The sequence below is a fragment of the Ranitomeya imitator genome, chromosome 5 (assembly GCF_032444005.1).
Source record: "Ranitomeya imitator isolate aRanImi1 chromosome 5, aRanImi1.pri, whole genome shotgun sequence".
Lineage (NCBI taxonomy): Eukaryota > Metazoa > Chordata > Amphibia > Anura > Dendrobatidae > Ranitomeya > Ranitomeya imitator.
In genome coordinates, this window is record NC_091286.1 from 82,303,883 (window position 1) to 82,324,115 (window position 20,233).

Sequence of the window (20,233 nt, forward strand, 5' to 3'; positions counted from 1 at the left end):
CCTACGGTGCTGGAGAAGAAAAAATGAATGGGGCTTCAGCACCACACGCGGGGAAGGGACAGCGCTTACAATAGCGCTGTCTCCTGCACGGCACACGGACTGCACACGGACAACATCTGTGTGCGGTACGTGTTTTACACGGACCCATTGACTTTAATGGATCAGTGTAAAACACGGACTGCACACGGACAACATCCGTGTGCGGTACGTGTTTTACACGGACCCATTGACTTTAATGGGTCAGAGTAAAACACGGACAACATCCGTGTGCGGTACATGTTTTACACGGACCCATTGACTTTAATGGGTCCGTGTGATCCGTGCGCTCCCACGAACACTGACATGTCTCCGTGTTATCCAAACGGACACACGGTCCGTGAAAACACGCTGACATGTGCAGAGACACATTGATTTTAATGTGTCTACGTGAGTCAGTATCTCCGGTACGTGGGGAAACTGTCACCTCACGTACCGGAGCCACTGACGTGTGAAACCGGCCTTATTCAGAGAACCGCTAGATCCGCAGAAGATAAAGCAGGGATTTTATCAAAATTGAGACAAGTAGGCCAGTAAGTGATATAATGCTGGAATCAGGGTTTCTGCCCCCAAATCATTCTGCATATTTTTTTAAGTGCAGAACTAACTTACTATACACCAACTGTGGAAATTCCCAACATATAATAGAATGCATGGCTGTTGTATGGAGATTTTCACTGTCACTATTGTCGGGTGACAGCGAAAGGAGCTGCAGACAAGTGATTGCAGGTACGCGATAAGCATAGTCCTGGCCAGAATCAGGTTTTCGGTGCAAATATATTGTGCAACCTTGGAAACAGTCTAGTTGGATTGTGGCCGAGACTATGCATATCGCCTACTTGCGGTCACATGAACGACGCTGACACCCGAGAATCCTTACAGGGCATAGTGCGCGCTATGTGACTGCTGACTTGTCGTTTTATACCGGACACCCCCTTTAAGATATTATATGGTGTTACTAGATTTTTCTTACAAACCAATATATGCGCAGGGGTGAAAATATAACAGCTTACCAAAAGAGAAGCCCCTCTTATAAAATATAACCTTTATTATTAAATCTATGATAAAATAGAGAAAACCCCCCCTCAGTGAAAAATGCCTAAATATACTGGGCTGAGAGATAATAGGGAAGAAAAATCTGTGAATATATATATATATATATATATATATATATATATATACATACACTGTATTTTCTGGCGTATAAGACTACTTTTTAACCCCTGAAAATCTTCTCAAAAGTCGGGTATCGTCTTATGCGCCAGGTGTCGTCTTATAGGGCAGGTGCGGAGTAATCTGCGGTCGCCGCATATTGTGGGGGGAGCGACCCCAATGACAAGGTGAGGGGGCGCCTCACCGGGAAGATATAAGTGAAGCAGAAGCAGAGAAGGAGATAATGGGATACAAGGGTGAGCCAGATGAGTGAAAGAGGAGTGTTTTTCACAGCACCGCTCTCTCTCTTTTTTGCATAACCCTCGTCATCGGGACCACTCCCCCCCACTATATACGTCGACCGCAAATTGCTCCGCACCCACCCTATAAGACAACCCCCGACTTTTGAGAAGATTTTATATTTTACCTGGAAAAGTTGGGGGTCAGTCGTCTTATACACCTGAAAATACGGGGTGTGTGTGTGTGTGTGTGTGTGTGTGTGTGTGTGTGTGTGTGTGTGTGTGTGTGTGTGTGTGTGTGTGTGTGTGTATGTGTATGTGTGTGTGTGTATGTGTCTAAGAAACACAAGACTGGCACCCCGCTCGTGCGATGGCTGTCCCCGCACTCCTATTAAACCCTATAAGACCGAAGGTAAGAAACAGAGGGCCAGACGGCCTGTATTGACTATATGATGCACTACTAGATTGATAACAATGTGCACAAAATAACTAGTAAAAGGGTAAGATTTACAGTATAGATCAAAAGTTTGGACACACCTTCTCATTTAAAGATTTTTCTGTATTTTCATGACTATGAAAATTGTACATTTACACTGAAGGCATCAAAACTATGAATTAACACATGTGGAATTATATACTTAACAAAATAGTGTGAAACAACTGAAAATATGTCTTATATTCTAGGTTCTTCAAAGTAGCCACCTTTTGCTTTGATGACTGCTTTGCACACTCTTGGCATTCTCTTGATGAGCTTCAATACGTAGTCACCGGGAATGGTCTTCCAACAATTTTGAAGGAGTTCCCAGAGATGCTTAGCACTTGTTGGCCCTTTTGCCTTCACTCTGCGGTCCAGCTCACCCCAAACCATCTCGATTGGGTTCAGGTCTGGTGACTATGCACCCCATAACTCTCGTTCTTGGTCAAATAGCCCTTACACAGCCTGGAGGTGTGTTTGGGGTCATTGTCCTGTTGAAAAATAAATGATGGTCCAACTAAACGCAAACCGGATGGAATAGCATGCCACTGCAAGATGCTGTGGTAGCCATGCTGGTTCAGTATGCCTTCAATTTTGAATAAATCCCCAACAGTGTCACCAGCAAAGCACCCCCACACCTCCTCCTCCATGCTTCATGGTGGGAGAGTCCATCCGTTCACCTTTTCTGCATCGCACAAAGACAGTGGTTGGAACCAAAGATCTCAAATTTGGACTCATCAGACCAAAGCACAGATTTCCACTGGTCTAATGTCCATTCCTTGTGTTCTTTAGCCCAAACAAGTCTCTTCTGCTTGTTGCCTGTCCTTAGCAGTGGTTTCCTAGCAGCTATTTTACCATGAAGGCCTGCTGTATAAAGTCTCCTCTTAACAGTTGTTGTAGAGATGTGTCTGCTGCTAGAACTGTGTGTGGCATTGACCTGGTCTATAATCTGAGCTGCTGTTAACCTCCGATTTCTGAGGCTGGTGACTCGGATAAAATTATCCTCAGAAGCAGAGGTGACTCTTGGTCTTCCTTTCCTGGGGCGGTCCTCATGTGAGCCAGTTTCTTTGTAGCGCTTGATGTTTTTGCCACTGCACTTGGGGACACTTTCAAATTTACCCAATTTTTCGGACTGACTGACCTTCATTTCTTAAAGTAATGATGGCCACTCGTTTTTCTTTACTTAGAATTTGTATTATGGCAAGAAAAAAGCAGCTAACAGTAGGACTATCAGCTGTGTATCCACCAGACTTCTGCTCAACACAACTGATGGTCCCAACCCCATTTATAAGGCAAGAAATCCCACTTATTAAACCTGACAGGGCACACCTGTGAAGTGAAAACCATTTCCGGTGACTACCTTTTGAAGCTCATCAAGAGAATGCCAAGAGTGTGCAAAGCAGTCATTAACCCCTTCCCGACCTTTGACGCATACGCTGCGTCATGAAAGTCGGTGCCATTCCGACCCATGACGCAGCATATGCGTCATGGAAAGATCGCGTCCCTGCAGGCCGGGTGAAAGGGTTAACTCCCATTTCACCCGATCTGCAGGGACAGGGGGAGTGGTAGTTTAGCCCAGGGGGGGTGGCTTCACCCCCTCGTGGCTACGATCGCTCTGATTGGCTGTTGAAAGTGAAACTGCCAATCAGAGCGATTTGTAATATTTCACCTAAAAAACTGGTGAAATATTACAATCCAGCCATGGCCGATGCTGCAATATCATCGGCCATGGCTGGAAACACTTATGTGCACCCACCCCACCCCTCCGATCGCCCCCCCACCCCCCCGATCTGTGGTCCGCTCCCCTCCGTCCTGTGCTCCGCTCCCCCGTCCTCCTGTCCGCTTCCCCGTGCACCAATCACACCCCCTGTGCTGCAATCAAACCCCCCCGCACTCCGATCCCCCCCCCGCACACAGCGACCCCCCCCCCCGTGCTCCGATCCACCCCCCCCGCACAGCGATCCCTCACCCCGTGCTCCAATCCTTCCCCGTGCTCCAATCCTCCCTCCCGTGTTCCGATCCACCCCCCCCCATGATCCGATCCACCCCCCCGTGCTCCGACGCCCCCCCCGTGCCCTGATCTCCCCCCCTTATACTTACCTGGCCGCCCGAGGTCCGTCCGTCTTCTTTCCTGGGCGCCGCCATCTTCCAAAATGGCGGGCGCATGTGCAGTGCGCCCGCCGAATCTGCCGGCCGGCAGATTCGTTCCAGAGTGAATTTTGATCACTGAGATATATCCTATCTCAGTGATCAAAATAAAAAAAATAGTAAATGACCCCCCCCTTTGTCACCCCCATAGATAGGGACAATAAAAAAAATAAAGAATTTTTTTTTTTTTCACTAAGGTTGGGGTAAGAACTAGGGTTAGGGTTAGGGGTAGGGTTAGGGGTAGGGTTAGGGGTAGGGTTAGGGGTAGGGTTAGGGCTAGGGTTAGGGGTAGGGGTAGGGTTAGGGCTAGGGTTAGGGTTAGGGTTAGGGTAGGGTTAGGGCTAGGGTTAGGGTTTCGGTATGTGCACACGTATTCTGGTCCTATGCGGATTTTTCCGCAGCGGATTTGAAAAATCCACAGTGCTAAACCGCTGCCGATTTATCGTGGATTTACCGCGGTTTTTCTGCGCATTTCACTGCGGTTTTACAACTGCGATTTTCTATTGGAGCAGTTCTAAAACCGCTGCGGAATCCGCAGAAAGAAGTGACATGCTGCGGAATGTAAACCGCTGCGTTTCCGTGCAGTTTTTCCGCAGCATGTGTACAGCGATTTTTGGTTCCCATAGGTTCACATTGAACTGTACACTCATGGGAAACTGCTGCGGATCCGCAGCGTTTTCCGCAGCGTGTGCACATACCTTTAGAATTAGGCCATGTGCACACGGTGCGGATTGGCCGCTGCGGATTCGCAGCAGTGTTCCATCAGGTTTACAGTACCATGTAAACATATGGAAAACCAAATCCGCTGTGCCCATGGTGCAGAAAATACCGCGCGGGAACGCTGCGTTGTATTTTCCGCAGCATGCCAATTCTTTGTGCGGATTCCGCAGCGTTTTACACCTGTTCCTCAATAGGAATCCACAGGTGAAATCCGCACAAAAAACACTGGAAATCCACGGTAAATCCACAGGTAAAACGCAGTGCCTTTTACCCGCGGATTTTTCAAAAATGATGCTGAAAAATCTCATACGAATCCGCAACGTTGGCACATAGCCTTAGAGTTGGGTTGGAATTAGGGTTGTGGTTAGGGTTAGGGGTGTGTTGGGGTTAGGGTTGTGGTTAGGGGTGTGTTGGGGTTAGGGTTGTGATTAGGGTTACGGCTACAGTTGGGATAAGGGTTAGGGGTGTGTTGGAGGTAGAATTGAGGGGTTTCCACTGTTTAGGCACTTCAGGGGGTCTCCAAACGCAACATGGCGCCACCATTGATTCCAGCCAATCTTGTATTCAAAAATTCAAATGGTGCTCCCTCACTTCCGAACCCCGACGTGTGCCCAAACAGTGGTTTACCCCCACATATGGGGTACCAGCATACTCAGGACAAACTGCGCAACAATTACTGGGGTCCAACTTCTCCTGTTACCCTTGAGAAAATAAAAAATTGCTTGCTAAAACATCATTTTTGAGGAAAGAAAAATGATTTTTTATTTTCACGGCTCTGCGTTGTAAACGTCTGTGAAGCACTTGGGGGTTCAAAGTGCTCACCACATATCTAGATAAGTTCCTTGGGGGGTCTAGTTTCCAAAATGGGGTCACTTGTGGGGGGTTTCTACTGTTTAGGCACACCAGGGGCTCTGCAAACGCAACATGACGCCCGCAGACCATTCCATCAAAGTCTGCATTTCAAAAGTCACTACTTCCCTTCTGAGCCCCCACGTGTGCCCAAACAGTGGTTTACCCCCACACATGGGGCATCAGCGTACTCAGGAGAAACTGGACAACAACTTTTGTGGTCCAATTTCTCCTGTAACCCTTAGGAAAATAAAAAATTCTGGGCTAAAAAATTATTTTTGAGGAAAGAAAACGTATTTATTATTTTCACGGCTCTGCGTTATAAACTTCTGTAAAGCACTTGGGGGTTGAAAGTGCTCACCACACATCTAGATAAGTTCCTTTGGGGGTCTAGTTTCCAAAATGGGGTCACTTGTGGGGGGTTTCTACTGTTTAGGCACACCAGGGGCTCTGCAAACGCAATGTGACGCCCGCAGACCATTCCATCAAAGTCTGCATTTCAAAAGTCACTACTTCCCTTCTGAGCCCCCACGTGTGCCCAAACAGTGGTTTACCCCCACACATGGGGTATCAGCGTACTCAGGAGAAACTGGACAACAACTTTTGTGGTCCAATTTCTCCTGTAACCCTTGGGAAAATAAAAAATTCTGGGCTAAAAAATTATTTTTGAGGAAAGAAAACGTATTTATTATTTTCACTGCTCTGTGTTATGAACTTCTGTGAAGCACTTGGGGGTTCAAAGTGCTCACCTCACATCTAGATAAGTTCCTTTCGGGGTCTAGTTTCCAAAATGGGGTCACTTGTGGGGGGTTTCTACTGTTTAGCCACATCAGGGGCTCTGCAAACGCAACGTGACGCCCGCAGAGCATTCCATCAAAGTCTGCATTTCAAAACGTCACTACTTCACTTCCGAGCCCCAGCATGTGCCTAAACAGTGGTTTACCCCCACATATGGGGTATCAGCGTACTCAGGAGAAACTGGACAACAACTTTTGGGGTCAAATTTCTCCTGTTACCCTTGGGAAAATAAAAAATTGCGGGCTAAAATTCATTTTTGAGAAAATAATTTTTTTTTTTTATTTTCATGGCTCTGCGTTATAAACTTCTGTGAAGCACTTGAGGGTTCAAAGTGCTCACTACACATCTAGATTAGTTCCTTTGGGGGTCTAGTTTCCAAAATGGGGTAATTTGTGGGGGATCTCCAATGTTTAGGCACACAGGGGCTCTCCAAACGCGACATGGTGTCCGCTAATGATTGGAGCTAATTTTCCATTTAAAAAGCCAAATGGCGTGCCTTCCCTTCTGAGCCCTGCCGTGCGCCCAAACAGTGGTTTACCCCCACATATGGGGTATCTGCATACTCAGGACAAACTGGACAACAACATTTGTGGTCCAATTTCTCCTATTACCATTGGCAAAATAGGAAATTCCAGGCTAAAAAATCATTTTTGAGAAAAGAAAAATTATTTTTTATTTTCATGGCTCTGCATTATAAACTTCTGTGAAGCACCTGGGGGTTTAAAGTGCTCAGTATGCATCTAGATAAGTTCCTTGGGGGGTCTAGTTTCCAAAATGGGGTCACTTGTGGGGGAGCTCCATTGCATAGGCACACAGGGGCTCTCCAAATGCGACATGGTGTCCGCTAACAATTGGAGCTAATTTTCCATTCAAAAAGTTAAAAGGCGCGCCTTCCCTTCCGAGCCCTGCCGTGTGCCCAAACAGTGGTTTACCCCCACATATGAGGTATCGGCGTACTCGGGAGAAATTGCTCAACAAATTTTAGGATCCATTTTATCCTATTGCCCATGTGAAAATGAAAAAATTGAGGCGAAAATAAATTTTTTGTGAAAAAAAAGTACTTTTTCATTTTTACGGATCAATTTGTGAAGCACCTGAGGGTTTAAAGTGCTCACTAGGCATCTAGATAAGTTCCTTGGGGGGTCCAGTTTCCAAAATGGGGTCACTTGTGGGGGAGCTCCAATGTTTAAGCACACAGGGTCTCTCCAAACGCGACATGGTGTCCGCTATCGATGGAGATAATTTTTCATTCAAAAAGTCAAATGGCGCTCCTTCCCTTCCGAGCCTTACCATGTGCCCAAACAGTGGTTTACCCCCACATGTGAAGTATCGGTGTACTCAGGAGAAATTGCCAAACAAATTTTAGGATCCATTTTATCCTGTTGTCCATGTGAAAATGAAAAAATTGAGGCTAAAAGAATTTTTTTGTGAAAAAAAAGTACTTTTTCATTTTTACGGATCAATTTGTGAAGCACCTGGGGGTTTAAAGGGCTCACTATGCATCTAGATAAGTTCCTTGGGGCGTCTAGTTTCCAAAATGGGGTCACTTGTGGGGGAGCTCCAATTTTTAGGCACACGGGGGCTCTCCAAATGTGACATGGTGTCCGCTAAAGAGTGCAGCCAATTTTTCATTCAAAAAGTCAAATGGCGCTCCTTCCCTTCCAAGCCCTGCCGTGCGCCCGAACAGTGGTTTACCCCCACATATGAGGTATCGGCGTACTCAGGACAAATTGGACAACAACGTACGTGGTTCAGTTTCTCCTTTTACCATTGGGAAAATAAAAAAATTGTTGCTGAAAAATCATTTTTGTGACTAAAAAGTTAAATGTTCATTTTTTCCTTCCATGTTGCTTCTGCTGCTGTGAAGCACCTGAAGGGTTAATAAACTTCTTGAATGTGGTTTTGTGCACCTTGAGGGGTGCAGTTTTTAGAATGGTGTCACTTTTGGGTATTTTCAGCCATATAGACCCCTCAAACTGACTTCAAATGTGAGGTGGTCCCTAAAAAAAATGGTTTTGTAAATTTCGTTGTAAAAATGAGAAATCGCTGGTCAAATTTTAACCCTTATAACTTCCTAGCAAAAAAAAATTTTGTTTCCAAAATTGTGCTGATGTAAAGTAGACGTGTGGGAAATGTTATTTATTAACTATTTTGTGTCACATAACTCTCTGGTTTAACAGAATAAAAATTCAAAATGTGAAAATTGCGAAATTTTCAAAATTTTCGCCAAATTTCCGTTTTTATCACAAATAAACACAGAATTTATTGACCTAAATTTACCACTAACATGAAGCCCAATATGTCACGAAAAAACAATCTCAGAACCGCTAGGATCCATTGAAGCGTTCCTGAGTTATTACCTCATGAAGGGACACTGGTCAGAATTGCAAAAAACGGCAAGGTCTTTAAGGTCAAAATAGGCTGGGTCATGAAGGGGTTAAAGCAAAAGGTGGCTACTTTGAAGAACCTAGAATATAAGACATAATTTCAGTTGTTTCATACTTTTGTAAAGTATATAATTCCACATGTGTTAATTCATAGTTTTGATGCCTTCAGTATGAATGTACAATTTTCATAGTCTTGAAAATACAGAAAAATCTTTAAATTAGGTGTGTCCAAACTTTTGGTCTGTACTGTACATATGTAAAATAGAAGCGACAGTGCATTCAATCTAGATCACTCATAACGGATACAATTAGGGTTATAGATAAATATCTAGGTACCATAATAGCACTTCACTATAGAAAGAATCCCACCTTCTCAATTTTCAGGGATTAAATAGGTGCTGACATATAATGACTCTAATAGATATTCCAGCAACAATACTGTATGGCATTAATAAACCAAATGAATAACCATAGTCAGTTTGAGAATATATGGTATTTCACTGATTTTTCTTCCCTATTATCTCTCAGCCCGGTAACATAGTAACATAGTAACATAGTTAGTAAGGCCGAAAAAAGACATTTGTCCATCCAGTTCAGCCTATATTCCATCATAATAAATACCCAGATCTATATCTACGGTATATATAGGCATTTGTCACTGAGGTGGGGTTTTCTCTATTTTATCATAGATTTAATAATAAAGGTTATATTTTATAAGAGGGGCTTCTCTTTTGGTAAGTTGTAATGGATTTTTGTTACGAACACCATTATCGGGGTCACTTTTTAATCACTACCAAGCGGACAGTTAATGAATGATTTCAGTATGATATCCCTTATACTGTGCTCATATTTTTTATAAAATGTTTTTCACTTAAAGAACTGATAGACTGGGGTTCTGATGTATCACCTAATCATGCCATGGCAAAAAAAAAGAAAAAAGGTTTCATAAAGATACAGAAAGATTATTGTATTCAAAATCTGTATTCTCCAATATATACACACATACATATACACAAATCATCTCTGACATTTTGTACACTTGATCCCGCGGACTGATTACAGGTCTCAGCACAACAATCATCTTCCTTCTGTGCTTCAAGTGGGAATTGAGAGGAGTCCATTTTCATCAGCGGTATCCAGAATCTTACATATCACTGGGGATTCCACCTGGATAGGAGAACGACACATTCATTATTTCCATGTAACACGCTCTGACATCACAGTGTACAATCCCGCCGTGGTCATATTTTCCAGGTGTGACAATTTTTGATGTTCATTACTAGAACTATATTTTATCCTCCAAATTTGAAACCGGTCTCATGCATTTATTGAGATAAATGGTTAAAAAATATATTGTTATAGAGCCTTATGTACTTTCTGGAAATAGCAATACATGCGTAGAGATAACATCTCGGATAAAGGCCAACATGAATTTCTCCTACCTACGGCCCTAGTTGTGCTCCTTTGAGCTCTGTTGAGGGTGACTGGTGATGTCAGGCACAAGGGTTCCTTGGGGTACAGAGGGCAAGGGTACAAGGCTGATATGCTATGGACATAAACTTGCATTTATAAAGCTTGCATAGACAGGATGATGTTGCGTTGCAGGCACGAGACCGACATTCTTGTACAAGACTCAATATTGAGATGTACAGCGTAAAGTGGATAAATATATGATGCTGGACACAAAAGAGCCACATTTCTTAAAGTATACCAGTCCTTTCACACAGAATCTGTGGAAAATCATGTTCTTGCTGCACATATACAACAAGCAAAGACTACACAGATGCCCTATAATTTGCTCTCAACTCCTCTTTGAGTAGGCGATTCCTCCTCATTATCATTCTACCTGTACTATAGGGGCTGAAACGTCTATTCTCTCATTCCCAGGGTGCATTGTGCCTAGCACTGGCCAATGGTTTGCCTGCCCTGAAATGCCGCATTTATGTTGGCCTGTATGCAGTTTGACAGACAGGAGAGCAGGAGCACAGAGACCAATCTCTGCAAAGCTTCCTGTAATGCATCTTCTCATCTCTGCTGATTGAGATGGATTACACTTGACAACAGGCAGGGGACAGACAGCGAGCAGTTTTGGACTGGGGTGCCAAGGGCCCACCAGTATCCAACTCCAGGGGCCCCATTATCAAAGTCTGAATGTACAGTGAACATTTAAAACACATTAAAAACAAAGGGATGTATACTTACTCCAAGTATGTACTGACAAGTCTGTGGCTCGAGCATATAAACGGTGACAGCGTGTGGAGACTCGGATTCTTTACACCTAATAGTCAGGACAACAAGGATAGTTGAGTATTGCCAGATTTCCAACATGACTTGCAGTAGTATAAGTACAGGGAATACTCACTTTAGCTTTACGATCACCTGCCTAGGTTTATTTGTCAGTTCGCAGTTATCGCCACCGCCATAGAAATGCGACACCATTCTGTAATAGAAGTTTAGTTTATATTTTCCTCCAAGGACAAGCAACATTTGTCCGAAAATAATAATAAAAATAAGCTACACGGAATATCAACTAGATCCTCCGAAAAACAAAACTAGAAGTGTCAGACATTAGGATAGGTTTTATTAAATCTGGTGCAAAGGATGTGGCCCCAGTGCCCATAGCCAATCAGATCCCAGATTAAAGTTTTATCAGGCCTTTTTAAAAAATTAAAGAACAAATCTGACAGGTGGCTACGAGACGTTGGAAAGTGTCCTCCTGGCCTTGACTACTGCCTTATGATGGGCCGAAAGTCTATTGTTAATGTCGCTATGACCACCCAAGATCAACATTATTGAATTATCGTTTCCTGCATTCATTTTCCCTTTTTCTGTTAAATATAAATCCATATTATAAGTTTTATTCATGTTTTAATACCTTGGCGAGAAATCAACAGCACACTTATCTATTATCATAGTTGCCAACATTTCTGGAGACGTGTAAGAGGTTCTCATCTCTCCTGGTAATGCCCCTGACCCTCCATGAAATGTCCACGTCTGAGCGGGGTTTATATACCCTCTCCCCCATGTTGGCACAGGAGTCCGGGTAATGTCTGGGAGGGCCGATTAGTGCGCATTACCAACATACCAAAAGGGGTGAGCGCACGGATTGTTAATACAGCGCAAAATGATTATCCCATTGCCCTAATTAATACCAATAAACTGTAACATTTGGGGAAACCCAGTATTACTCTTATTTTTCGGATTCTGTTCACATTTGCATTCATTGTATGCTTACCATGTTTTCCTATGTGCTTGTTTCAGGAAGACCCATAAAAAGTCTTCCAGGAACCAGCACAAATCAACAATTTACAGCAATCCTCAGCACTGTGAAAACTGTATGGGGATAAACGATTGTTCCAAAAATCCCTACATTGCCTGCAGTGTTTTCACCAGAACATTTGGGGTGAATAAGAGGGTTTCCCTGCGGACAATGCCTGTGTGAGAGATAAGATGAGATAACATCGCTGGGCATGTTTACATGGACAATAATCAGAAACAGGCATTTCTAGACAAATGTATACACCGATTATGGGCCCATATACAAGCGTCTTCAGGCTGCTGCACTATTCTCGCCTGTTGCAGCTGTAGTGGCGATGTGACAGTAACTCTGCCTATATAGATAAGAGCAGGCGTCCGAGGGCCACATTGCCAGATCAATTCAAACCCACTGGCCGCAATAAAAAAAAAAAGCAAACCTAAACCTCATTACAAAATTATCTAAGAGGTGCTGATTACGGATCAGCGGACCCGTGGGTATTCAGATTCAACCGAACTTAGTCCAAAGATTGGTTCAGGTACCAGAACCGTACCTGAACCCCATAGAAGTCAACGGGGAACTGAAGTTTGGTCCTGCAAAATGGTGATAAGGGCTAGGGGGCTGCCAATGTAAGCAGAGTACCCCCACAGTATCAATCTCCATCCGAACACTACAACCGACTTCCGACAGAAGTCCATGTTCGGAATTCAGCAGCGGACATTAGGTGTCTGGTACAAACCCCGAACTTTCCAGTTGGGGTTCGCTCCTCTAGTGCGGATTCCATTTAAGACTTCCGTCTATCAGGAGGATAAAGGTCCTCTTCTCATCTGTTCACAATCCAAAGAAGAGACCATGGATTTAGTGGTCTGTGACTACATAGGTGAGCGCCGCACAGAAAGGCATCATGTGGGCCCCAGGTCCAGGTTGTGCATCCCTGGATTAGAGGGAAACACAGGCTGAGGAACAGAAGACTTGCCTCACAGTCTGCACGCCCTCATCAGGGGGATGGTACAACCTTGCAACGTTTTTCTTGGCCCAATCTAAATGTTGTTCTTCTTTCCAAGTACCAACAACAAGGGTCGTTTTGCCGGTGTCCTTATCCTGCAAATGAAAAAATCACAAAAGAAATGTATTAAATCAACCATAACGTAATTGTCAGAGACTAGTGCCTTATGCACACACTTCTATCTAGTGGGAAAAATCCATACACATATTTACCTCATGATACTGATGGACATATTTTCCATAACAGAATTCATATTTCCACCAGCCAACACCCTGCAAAAAGAAAAAACAAAACTTATAAATAATGTAGAAAAACATATTATACCCAATAAAGATTCTAGTTTTACATAATTGTAGTAAAGGGTGATTCTCTCACTACTTTACTCCAAAAATGTGATGCAACTTTTAATACAGAAGCACGGTGGGCAGCATGGTGGCTCAGTGGTCAGCATTGCAGTCTTGCAGCGCTGGAGTCCTGGGTTCTAATCTGCAAAGAGTTTGTATGTTCTCTCCGTGTTTGCGTGGGTTTCCTCTGGGCACTCCGGTTTCCTCCCACATTTCAAAGACATACTGATAGGGAATTTAGATTGTGAGTCCCATCGGGGACAGCGATGATAATGTGTGTTATTTTTTAAAAAATAAAGATTATTATTATTATTATTATTAGTATAAATGTCCTGAAATTTGCGCTGTACATAATTGGGGTCATGAGAAGCGAGAGTCCAAAGAACGTTAGAGACGAGAAACATCCTCGCGCCAAGTGGTCTCGCTAACTTGTAGCCCCACCGGTCGTCTCCACTACGAGATAGACTTGCTGCACGCCTTTCTACGCCTCAGTAGTTTCTATGTGGTGCTTGTATTTCACTCCGCCAAAATTGCTTCTTCATTTGTTAACAATGTTCAGATAGTTTGCAGGAGCATGTCTTCGTTGTGAAAGCTTAGTCCTTGAGGAGGTGCCAAAGCAAGTTTCTAAAGCAGTCCAAATCGTGTATTGAGGCCTTATTTGATGACAACGGACTGTGGCCAAGAAGATCGCCAGATCCAACCCTGCTGAATTTTTTTCCTTTGGGGCCATTTGGAAGGTCGAGTGTACAGGAACAAGCCACAAACATTACAGGAACATACAGTGAGAAATTCAGGCTATGACCCCAGACCTCCCGCAGAATACAGGCAACAATAAGGAACGGCACCATGCAGGCGTGCTTGGATGCGAACAATGACAATTTTTTTTTTTTACATCTGCTTTAAAACATCATTTTCTCATAAACCAAAGTATGTGCAGTCCAAATAGCAGTACGATAGATTGTCTTTTAGAAGCTAAAGCAATTTTTCAGGTAAAAGTAGCGAGTGAATCATCCTGTAAAATGGTGCTTGTCATTTTTAAGATCTCTGCTTAGGCCCAGGGCCAAATATTCAATTCAGAACAGCTAAAAGGATGAACGCACTGGCGAATCTATAAACTGTAAAATTTACAAAAAGGCTAATAATTCTAAGAAAAACCTTCTTACTAAAAATGATTATAAAATAGATCCCTGGCCCTTGACTTTGCCATAACAATAAAAAATGTGCAGTGTAAAAGTAACATGATTTTTTTTTTTTTTTTTTTTAAATAAACTTCACAAAAGCAACAAACACACATCGATGTAGCACCATGGGGTGTGTAAACAGAGCGGCGGCTGTAATCGCGCCCCCGGCCCTGACTGACAGACGGACCCAATGCAGAGCAAGTGTTAGTCTGGGTCGGGGGCATGGTTACAGCTGACAGTCTGCTTACTCAGAGCAGTGACTGAACCTGCACCGACACAGCCCCCGGTACCCGAAACCGGAACCCTAGGTGTATTTAATTGAATGGTTTTCAATTTCTTCTGTCTTATGATTGGCTGTAATGTAGCAGTGCATGTCACATCATTAAAGATCATTGTTTTGTTGGCGATCCCGGTTACATATGTCTGAGACCTGGGATTGGATTGAGTAGGGAAGAATGAGGTGTGCTCACAGCCTAAAACTAAGAAACAGTTTTCAATTATTTTCATAATTTTGACATTTCTAAGCATTAGAGTAACTTTCTCCATACTGAAGCTTATGAAGGACTTACACCGTGAAAACAGTATGAACCGGTGAGAAACTCTTTGATCAACTGCTCATCAGTGAGTTTGGAGATGTGTGTGGTCCCCACAGTGACGTGCTGCTGGGAGCCCACCGTCACCGGCTTATGGATGGTGGAGAACTTGTCCTTCAAGCCTTGCTGCTCTTCCTAGAAATAGAGAGACAAGAGCAAAGATTGAAAAGTCACATCTAGATGTTCAACATACAGTCACACAGTGACAAATAAAATGTAATATTAGTTACTGAAATCAGGGTACAAAAACACCTTCATATAGCATTTAACGAGCATGAAAGATCTCAGGTTTAAAAAAATAAATAAATTACTTGCAGAACATCATTCTTCCCCCTCTGCATTTCAGCAACAATAGCTTTAATTTACTTGATTATACTGTTCCCATTTTACATTAAATAAAGAGTTAAATTAATTCTTCAGGTTTTTATTATGCTCCTAAAGGATTAGGATTTTTTTTTAATTTACTATGTGAGCAAGAAAATGTTATACAAAATATTCACATTTATTGTTAATAAAGTTGTGGATTATTTTTTTTTTTTTAAAGGTTTATTATTATTTTTTAACCCCTTCATGACACGGATTTTCCATTTTTCTCCTCCCGTTCTTCCAAGAGCCATAACTTTTTTATTTTTTGTACCCTTAGCCTTATGGGAGCTTGTTTTTTTTCTGGCGGTACGATTTGTACTTTTGAGTGATCCAATCCATTTGACCACATACTATACTGGCAAACGGGAAAAAATTCCAACTGCAGTGTAATTGGAAAAAAAAAAAAAAACTGACCTGGCAATATGATTCCCTAAGTTATTATGAGTGTGCAGAGAGCAAATGTATATATTTTTTTATTTTAAAGTGGTGAAAAAAAAGTTCTGAAATTTGTAAAAAAAAAAAAAAAAAAAAAAAAAAAAGATTTTCTAGTCTGGTGAAGTATTTTTAGAAATAGCTAACTATTTCAGGAGATCCTTCCACCTCCTCTGTAAAATCCTAACACAGGTTTTCACGCTTGGCTTGGTTTGAATATTAAACACTTCTGCTAATAATCTACCAACTCATCCCCCTCCAAGGCCCCGCCAATCTCGGGCATGTCCACAACATGTGCATCAGGTCCGCATTTTCTTCCGGATGTCTTTAGGCCCATTCTATACAATACCTCGGTAATCCCATAAACTATGAATTAGAAATAGGGATTTTTGTGTGCTCACCGTAAAATCCTTTTCTCCGAGCCATTCATTGGGGGGACACAGACCGTGGGTGTACGCTGCTGCCACAAGGAGGTTGACACTAACGCTACTTTCACACTTGCGTCAGTACGCAGCCGTCGCTAAGCGTCAGCGCGATGTACTGATGGACGTTGTGACAATTCGGCACAACGTGGGCAGCGGATGCAGTTTTTCAACGCATCTGCTGCCCATTCTAAAATCCCGGGGAGGAGGAGGTGTACTTCCGGCCACGCATGCGTGGTAGGAAATGGCGGACCCGACAACGGTCCGCCAAAACACAACGCATCCAGTGCACGAAGGACGCGACGTATGGCCATACGTCGCGATCCGTCGGCAATACACGTCTATGGGAAAAAACGCATCCTGCGGGCACATTTGCAGGATGCGTTTTTTCCCGAAACGACGCATTGCGACGGACAGCAAACGACGCAAGTGTGAAAGTAGCCTAAAGTGATACAAAAAGTTCGCTCCTCCCCTGCAGTATACACCCTCCTGCTGGCTCTCAGCTAACCAGTTCGGTACAAAAGCAGTAGGAGATCAATAACATATGAGCGTATAGCATGTCACATTATATATGAGAGTATAGCATGTCAAAATATAAGACAAGCACAAGCTAATAATAGGGTGGGAGCTGTGTCCCCCAATGAATAGCTCGGAGAAGGATTTTACGTTGAGTACACAAAAATCCCTATTTCTCCTTCGCCTCATTGGGGGACACAGACCGTGGGACGTCCCAAAGCAGTCACTGAGTGGGGACAACATCAGATCAGGCCCTGTGTAACCGCTACTTACAAGTGCGCCACCGCGGCCTGCAGAGTCCGCCTGCCCAGACTCACATCTGTGGAAGTGTGGGAATTATCGTGCTTCAAGAATACATGCGGACTGGATGAATCCACAAGCTTGCAGGCGTGCATTGCCGACGCCTGGTGCCTAGAACCCTCGATAGACAGGGAGATAGGCTGACATCTAACACGGAAGGACTCCCGGATGGTGAAAAGAATCTACCAGGCTAACATGGCCGATGAAACGACTAAACCCTTCCTGTAATCGTCAGGAAGCCTTCCTCTTACAGTCAGGAAGCCCAAATAAAGCATCAGACCTTCGGAAGGATGCCGTCCTCGAGACGGTTCCTTGAAAAATGCCCACATGAAAAATGCCCACACGGAAACTTGCCCACACGGAAATTTGCCCACACGGAAAATTACCCACGTGGAAAATTGCCAATTGCAGCATCACAAAGTTTCAGATCTATGATATTTCAGGTGCATGGTGAGGATGTTCACATAATATGTGATCAACTTGTGATTTACAGTTGACCTAGTGCAAAACTGCAAAAATGATTATCTGTGGTTTGCAGCAGTCTGTCATCAGCAATAGATAGATCTAGTCTGCTCTCATCTCTCACTGATTCTGCCCTACTTCTCCCACCAGCCCAAAACAGCAGCACATGCAGAACCAGCAGCAGTGTGATCCAGAGGAGCCATCACTGCTATCAGTGCTCACAAAAGTATCACTGCTGCTGGTAGAGATAGTTGGTCCTGCAAACCCAGAAAACAGCAGAAAGGTGATATATATACCTGCATACTATCCCCCTGTCCTGCAGAGCATTTAGCCTATAGCTCCATGCTATTCTCTGTTCTGCAGAGCATCTCACCTATAACTCTCTACTATTTTCCTGTGGGTATTCATGTCTGTGGGCACTTTTCACATATCATGTGAACACCTTGCACCTGAAATATCATAGATCTGAAACTTTGTGATGCTGCAATTGGCAATTTTCCATGTGGGTAATTTTCCATGTGGGTAATTTTCCTGGTCACCGGCGGAAAGACACTAGGTCTGCAAACAAAAAACTGACGTGGTCAGTGCGGATCCCTGAGGATTACTGGGGCTCTTTCTGCTTCCGAAAGGCTTTCAGAAGTAGTGGAAAGGGAGTTATGGAAACTGGTACTACGGAAGAACCAGAGAATGCAGTGCGATGGCTCTTGGATCTCGAGGCCGAACCACCAACTCTAGTACACTGGCGTCCAGTCTGGTCGCCATCCGATCTACAACTGGAGAGCTCCAGTGAAGGCAGATCTGATGGAAGACTTTCAGGTGAAGTTCCCACTCACTTGAGGCGGAACCCTGACAGCTGAATATGTTAGCCGCCCAGAGTTCTACTCCTGGGAAATGTACTGCCGAGATCACCGATAGATAGATATCGGCCCATCAGAGAATGTGAGGTACCTCGGCCATGGCGCCTGACCGTGGGTACCTGCTAGATGATTGACGTATGGCACAGCCGTGGCATTATCCAATTGAATTCAGATTGGGTGACCCGCCAGAGGGCAGTGGAACTGCTGTAGGACTACCGTTCGGATCTCCAGAGCAATGATCGAGAGAAGAAGACTGGCATTGGTAGTTACTAATAACCATTGAACTGGGAGAAAGGCCCTGGATGAAGAAGGAGCTCCGAAACTACCGTCTGAAAGTCTGTTTAACTTGCTAAAAACGAGCGGAGCGAAGGAAACTGCTTCCATCGTCATCACCATTTTCCCTCAGAGAACCCTCCTAGCAAATCGAATGAAATGAGGGGATGAGTGATCAAGTGCGCGAGCTCCCTGTTGAAGGGCCATGACCTTTTCTCGAGGGAGAATTACCATCCTTCTGGAAGTGTGCAGGATCATCCTCAAAAAGGATATCTGCTGGGCTGGAAATGAGGAGAACTCGTCTAAGTTTAGCTGCCAGCCCAGGTGAGAGGGTATCGCAAGTGATATAGACGACTCAGCGTAGTCCTGGAAGAGCGGCTAGACAGTCAACCAAACAGGGCAGGATGACCACGCCTCTAGGGTGCAAGAAGAACATGACAGCCGCCATGACACTTGCGAACACTCTGGGTGCGGTAGCAAGGCCAAAGGACAAGGTCAGGACTTGAAAATGCTGTTCACGAATGGAAAAGCGAAGGAATGTTTGAAGAGAGGAAAAATAGGAATGTGAGGGTAAGCATCCCGAATATCGATGGATGCCAGAAACTCCACCTTTTTCTGTTGAAGTAATGGCTGAGCGGAGGAACTCCATCCGAAGAAGGAGGACCTTGTCAAAGGTTGTTAGCAGTTTGAGGTCCAAGATCGGCCTTTTCGTTCTCCTTTTTGGAACCAAGATCTCTTAGATCTAGACTGTCCTGGACAACCCTTCCACTGCTGGTTGGGTCTGTAAAAAACATACGATCCTTCGTTAGTCTTCCGCTCAAAAGATTTGATTGGCCACTTGTACTGTCTTCGGGAAAAGGTTACTGGTGTGAATCAAAGTAGTTAAGGTCTCCAGCCAGGAGACCATTGCTCTAGCAATCCATGCGGCGGCTAGGGAGGGTAGAGCGGTGAACCCAAAGCGCAAGACCAGATTTGCTATCTGACAGTCCGTGGTATTTTTAATTCATGATACATCGGGCAGGGATACTGGTAGGTATGCCACAGGAGATTCTAACTGGTTAATCTCCCAAGTGGCAGAATGCACGGCTGCATCCAGCAGGTCATCGTTTCTTGCCATCACCGCTCTTCCTCTTATCAGGGAAGTAGAGAGGGATCGTTTGCCTTTTTGCATCATCTGTTAAATAGTGGTGATGCAGAGGGGAGTGGTTGGACACCAAAAAGGGTGCCTCTGTACATCCACAGAGTTCAGGTCTCCGGGTGGCCAGGAAAGGTTGTCTGGCGTTAGGCCTGGATGCAGAAGAGGATACATGGAGGGGACACTCCCAGTGTGCTCGTCTGTTGATGGTGTGGGGAGATCAGTGCCCTTTAAAGGACCCGTCGCCCTTAAAAATCAGACCAGGCTGGCATCCCACGTAGAGGCT

At 44.2% G+C, this 20,233-nt stretch overlaps 1 protein-coding gene across 1 annotated transcript in view; it reads right to left on the reverse strand.

Moving 5' to 3' along the window:
• Positions 1 to 9,766: 9,766 nt before the first annotated feature.
• Positions 9,767 to 20,233, reverse strand: part of ERLEC1 (endoplasmic reticulum lectin 1) — a 49,150-nt gene continuing 38,683 nt past the window's right edge. The window contains exons 9-14 of the mRNA XM_069768881.1: positions 15,161 to 15,319; positions 13,279 to 13,338; positions 13,037 to 13,161; positions 11,167 to 11,244; positions 11,007 to 11,082; positions 9,767 to 9,971 (exon numbers count right to left, since the gene is read on the reverse strand). Coding sequence (XP_069624982.1) covers positions 9,900 to 9,971; positions 11,007 to 11,082; positions 11,167 to 11,244; positions 13,037 to 13,161; positions 13,279 to 13,338; positions 15,161 to 15,319 — 570 coding nt within the window. The 3' untranslated portion in view covers positions 9,767 to 9,899. The remainder of the gene's footprint in view (positions 9,972 to 11,006; positions 11,083 to 11,166; positions 11,245 to 13,036; positions 13,162 to 13,278; positions 13,339 to 15,160; positions 15,320 to 20,233) is intronic.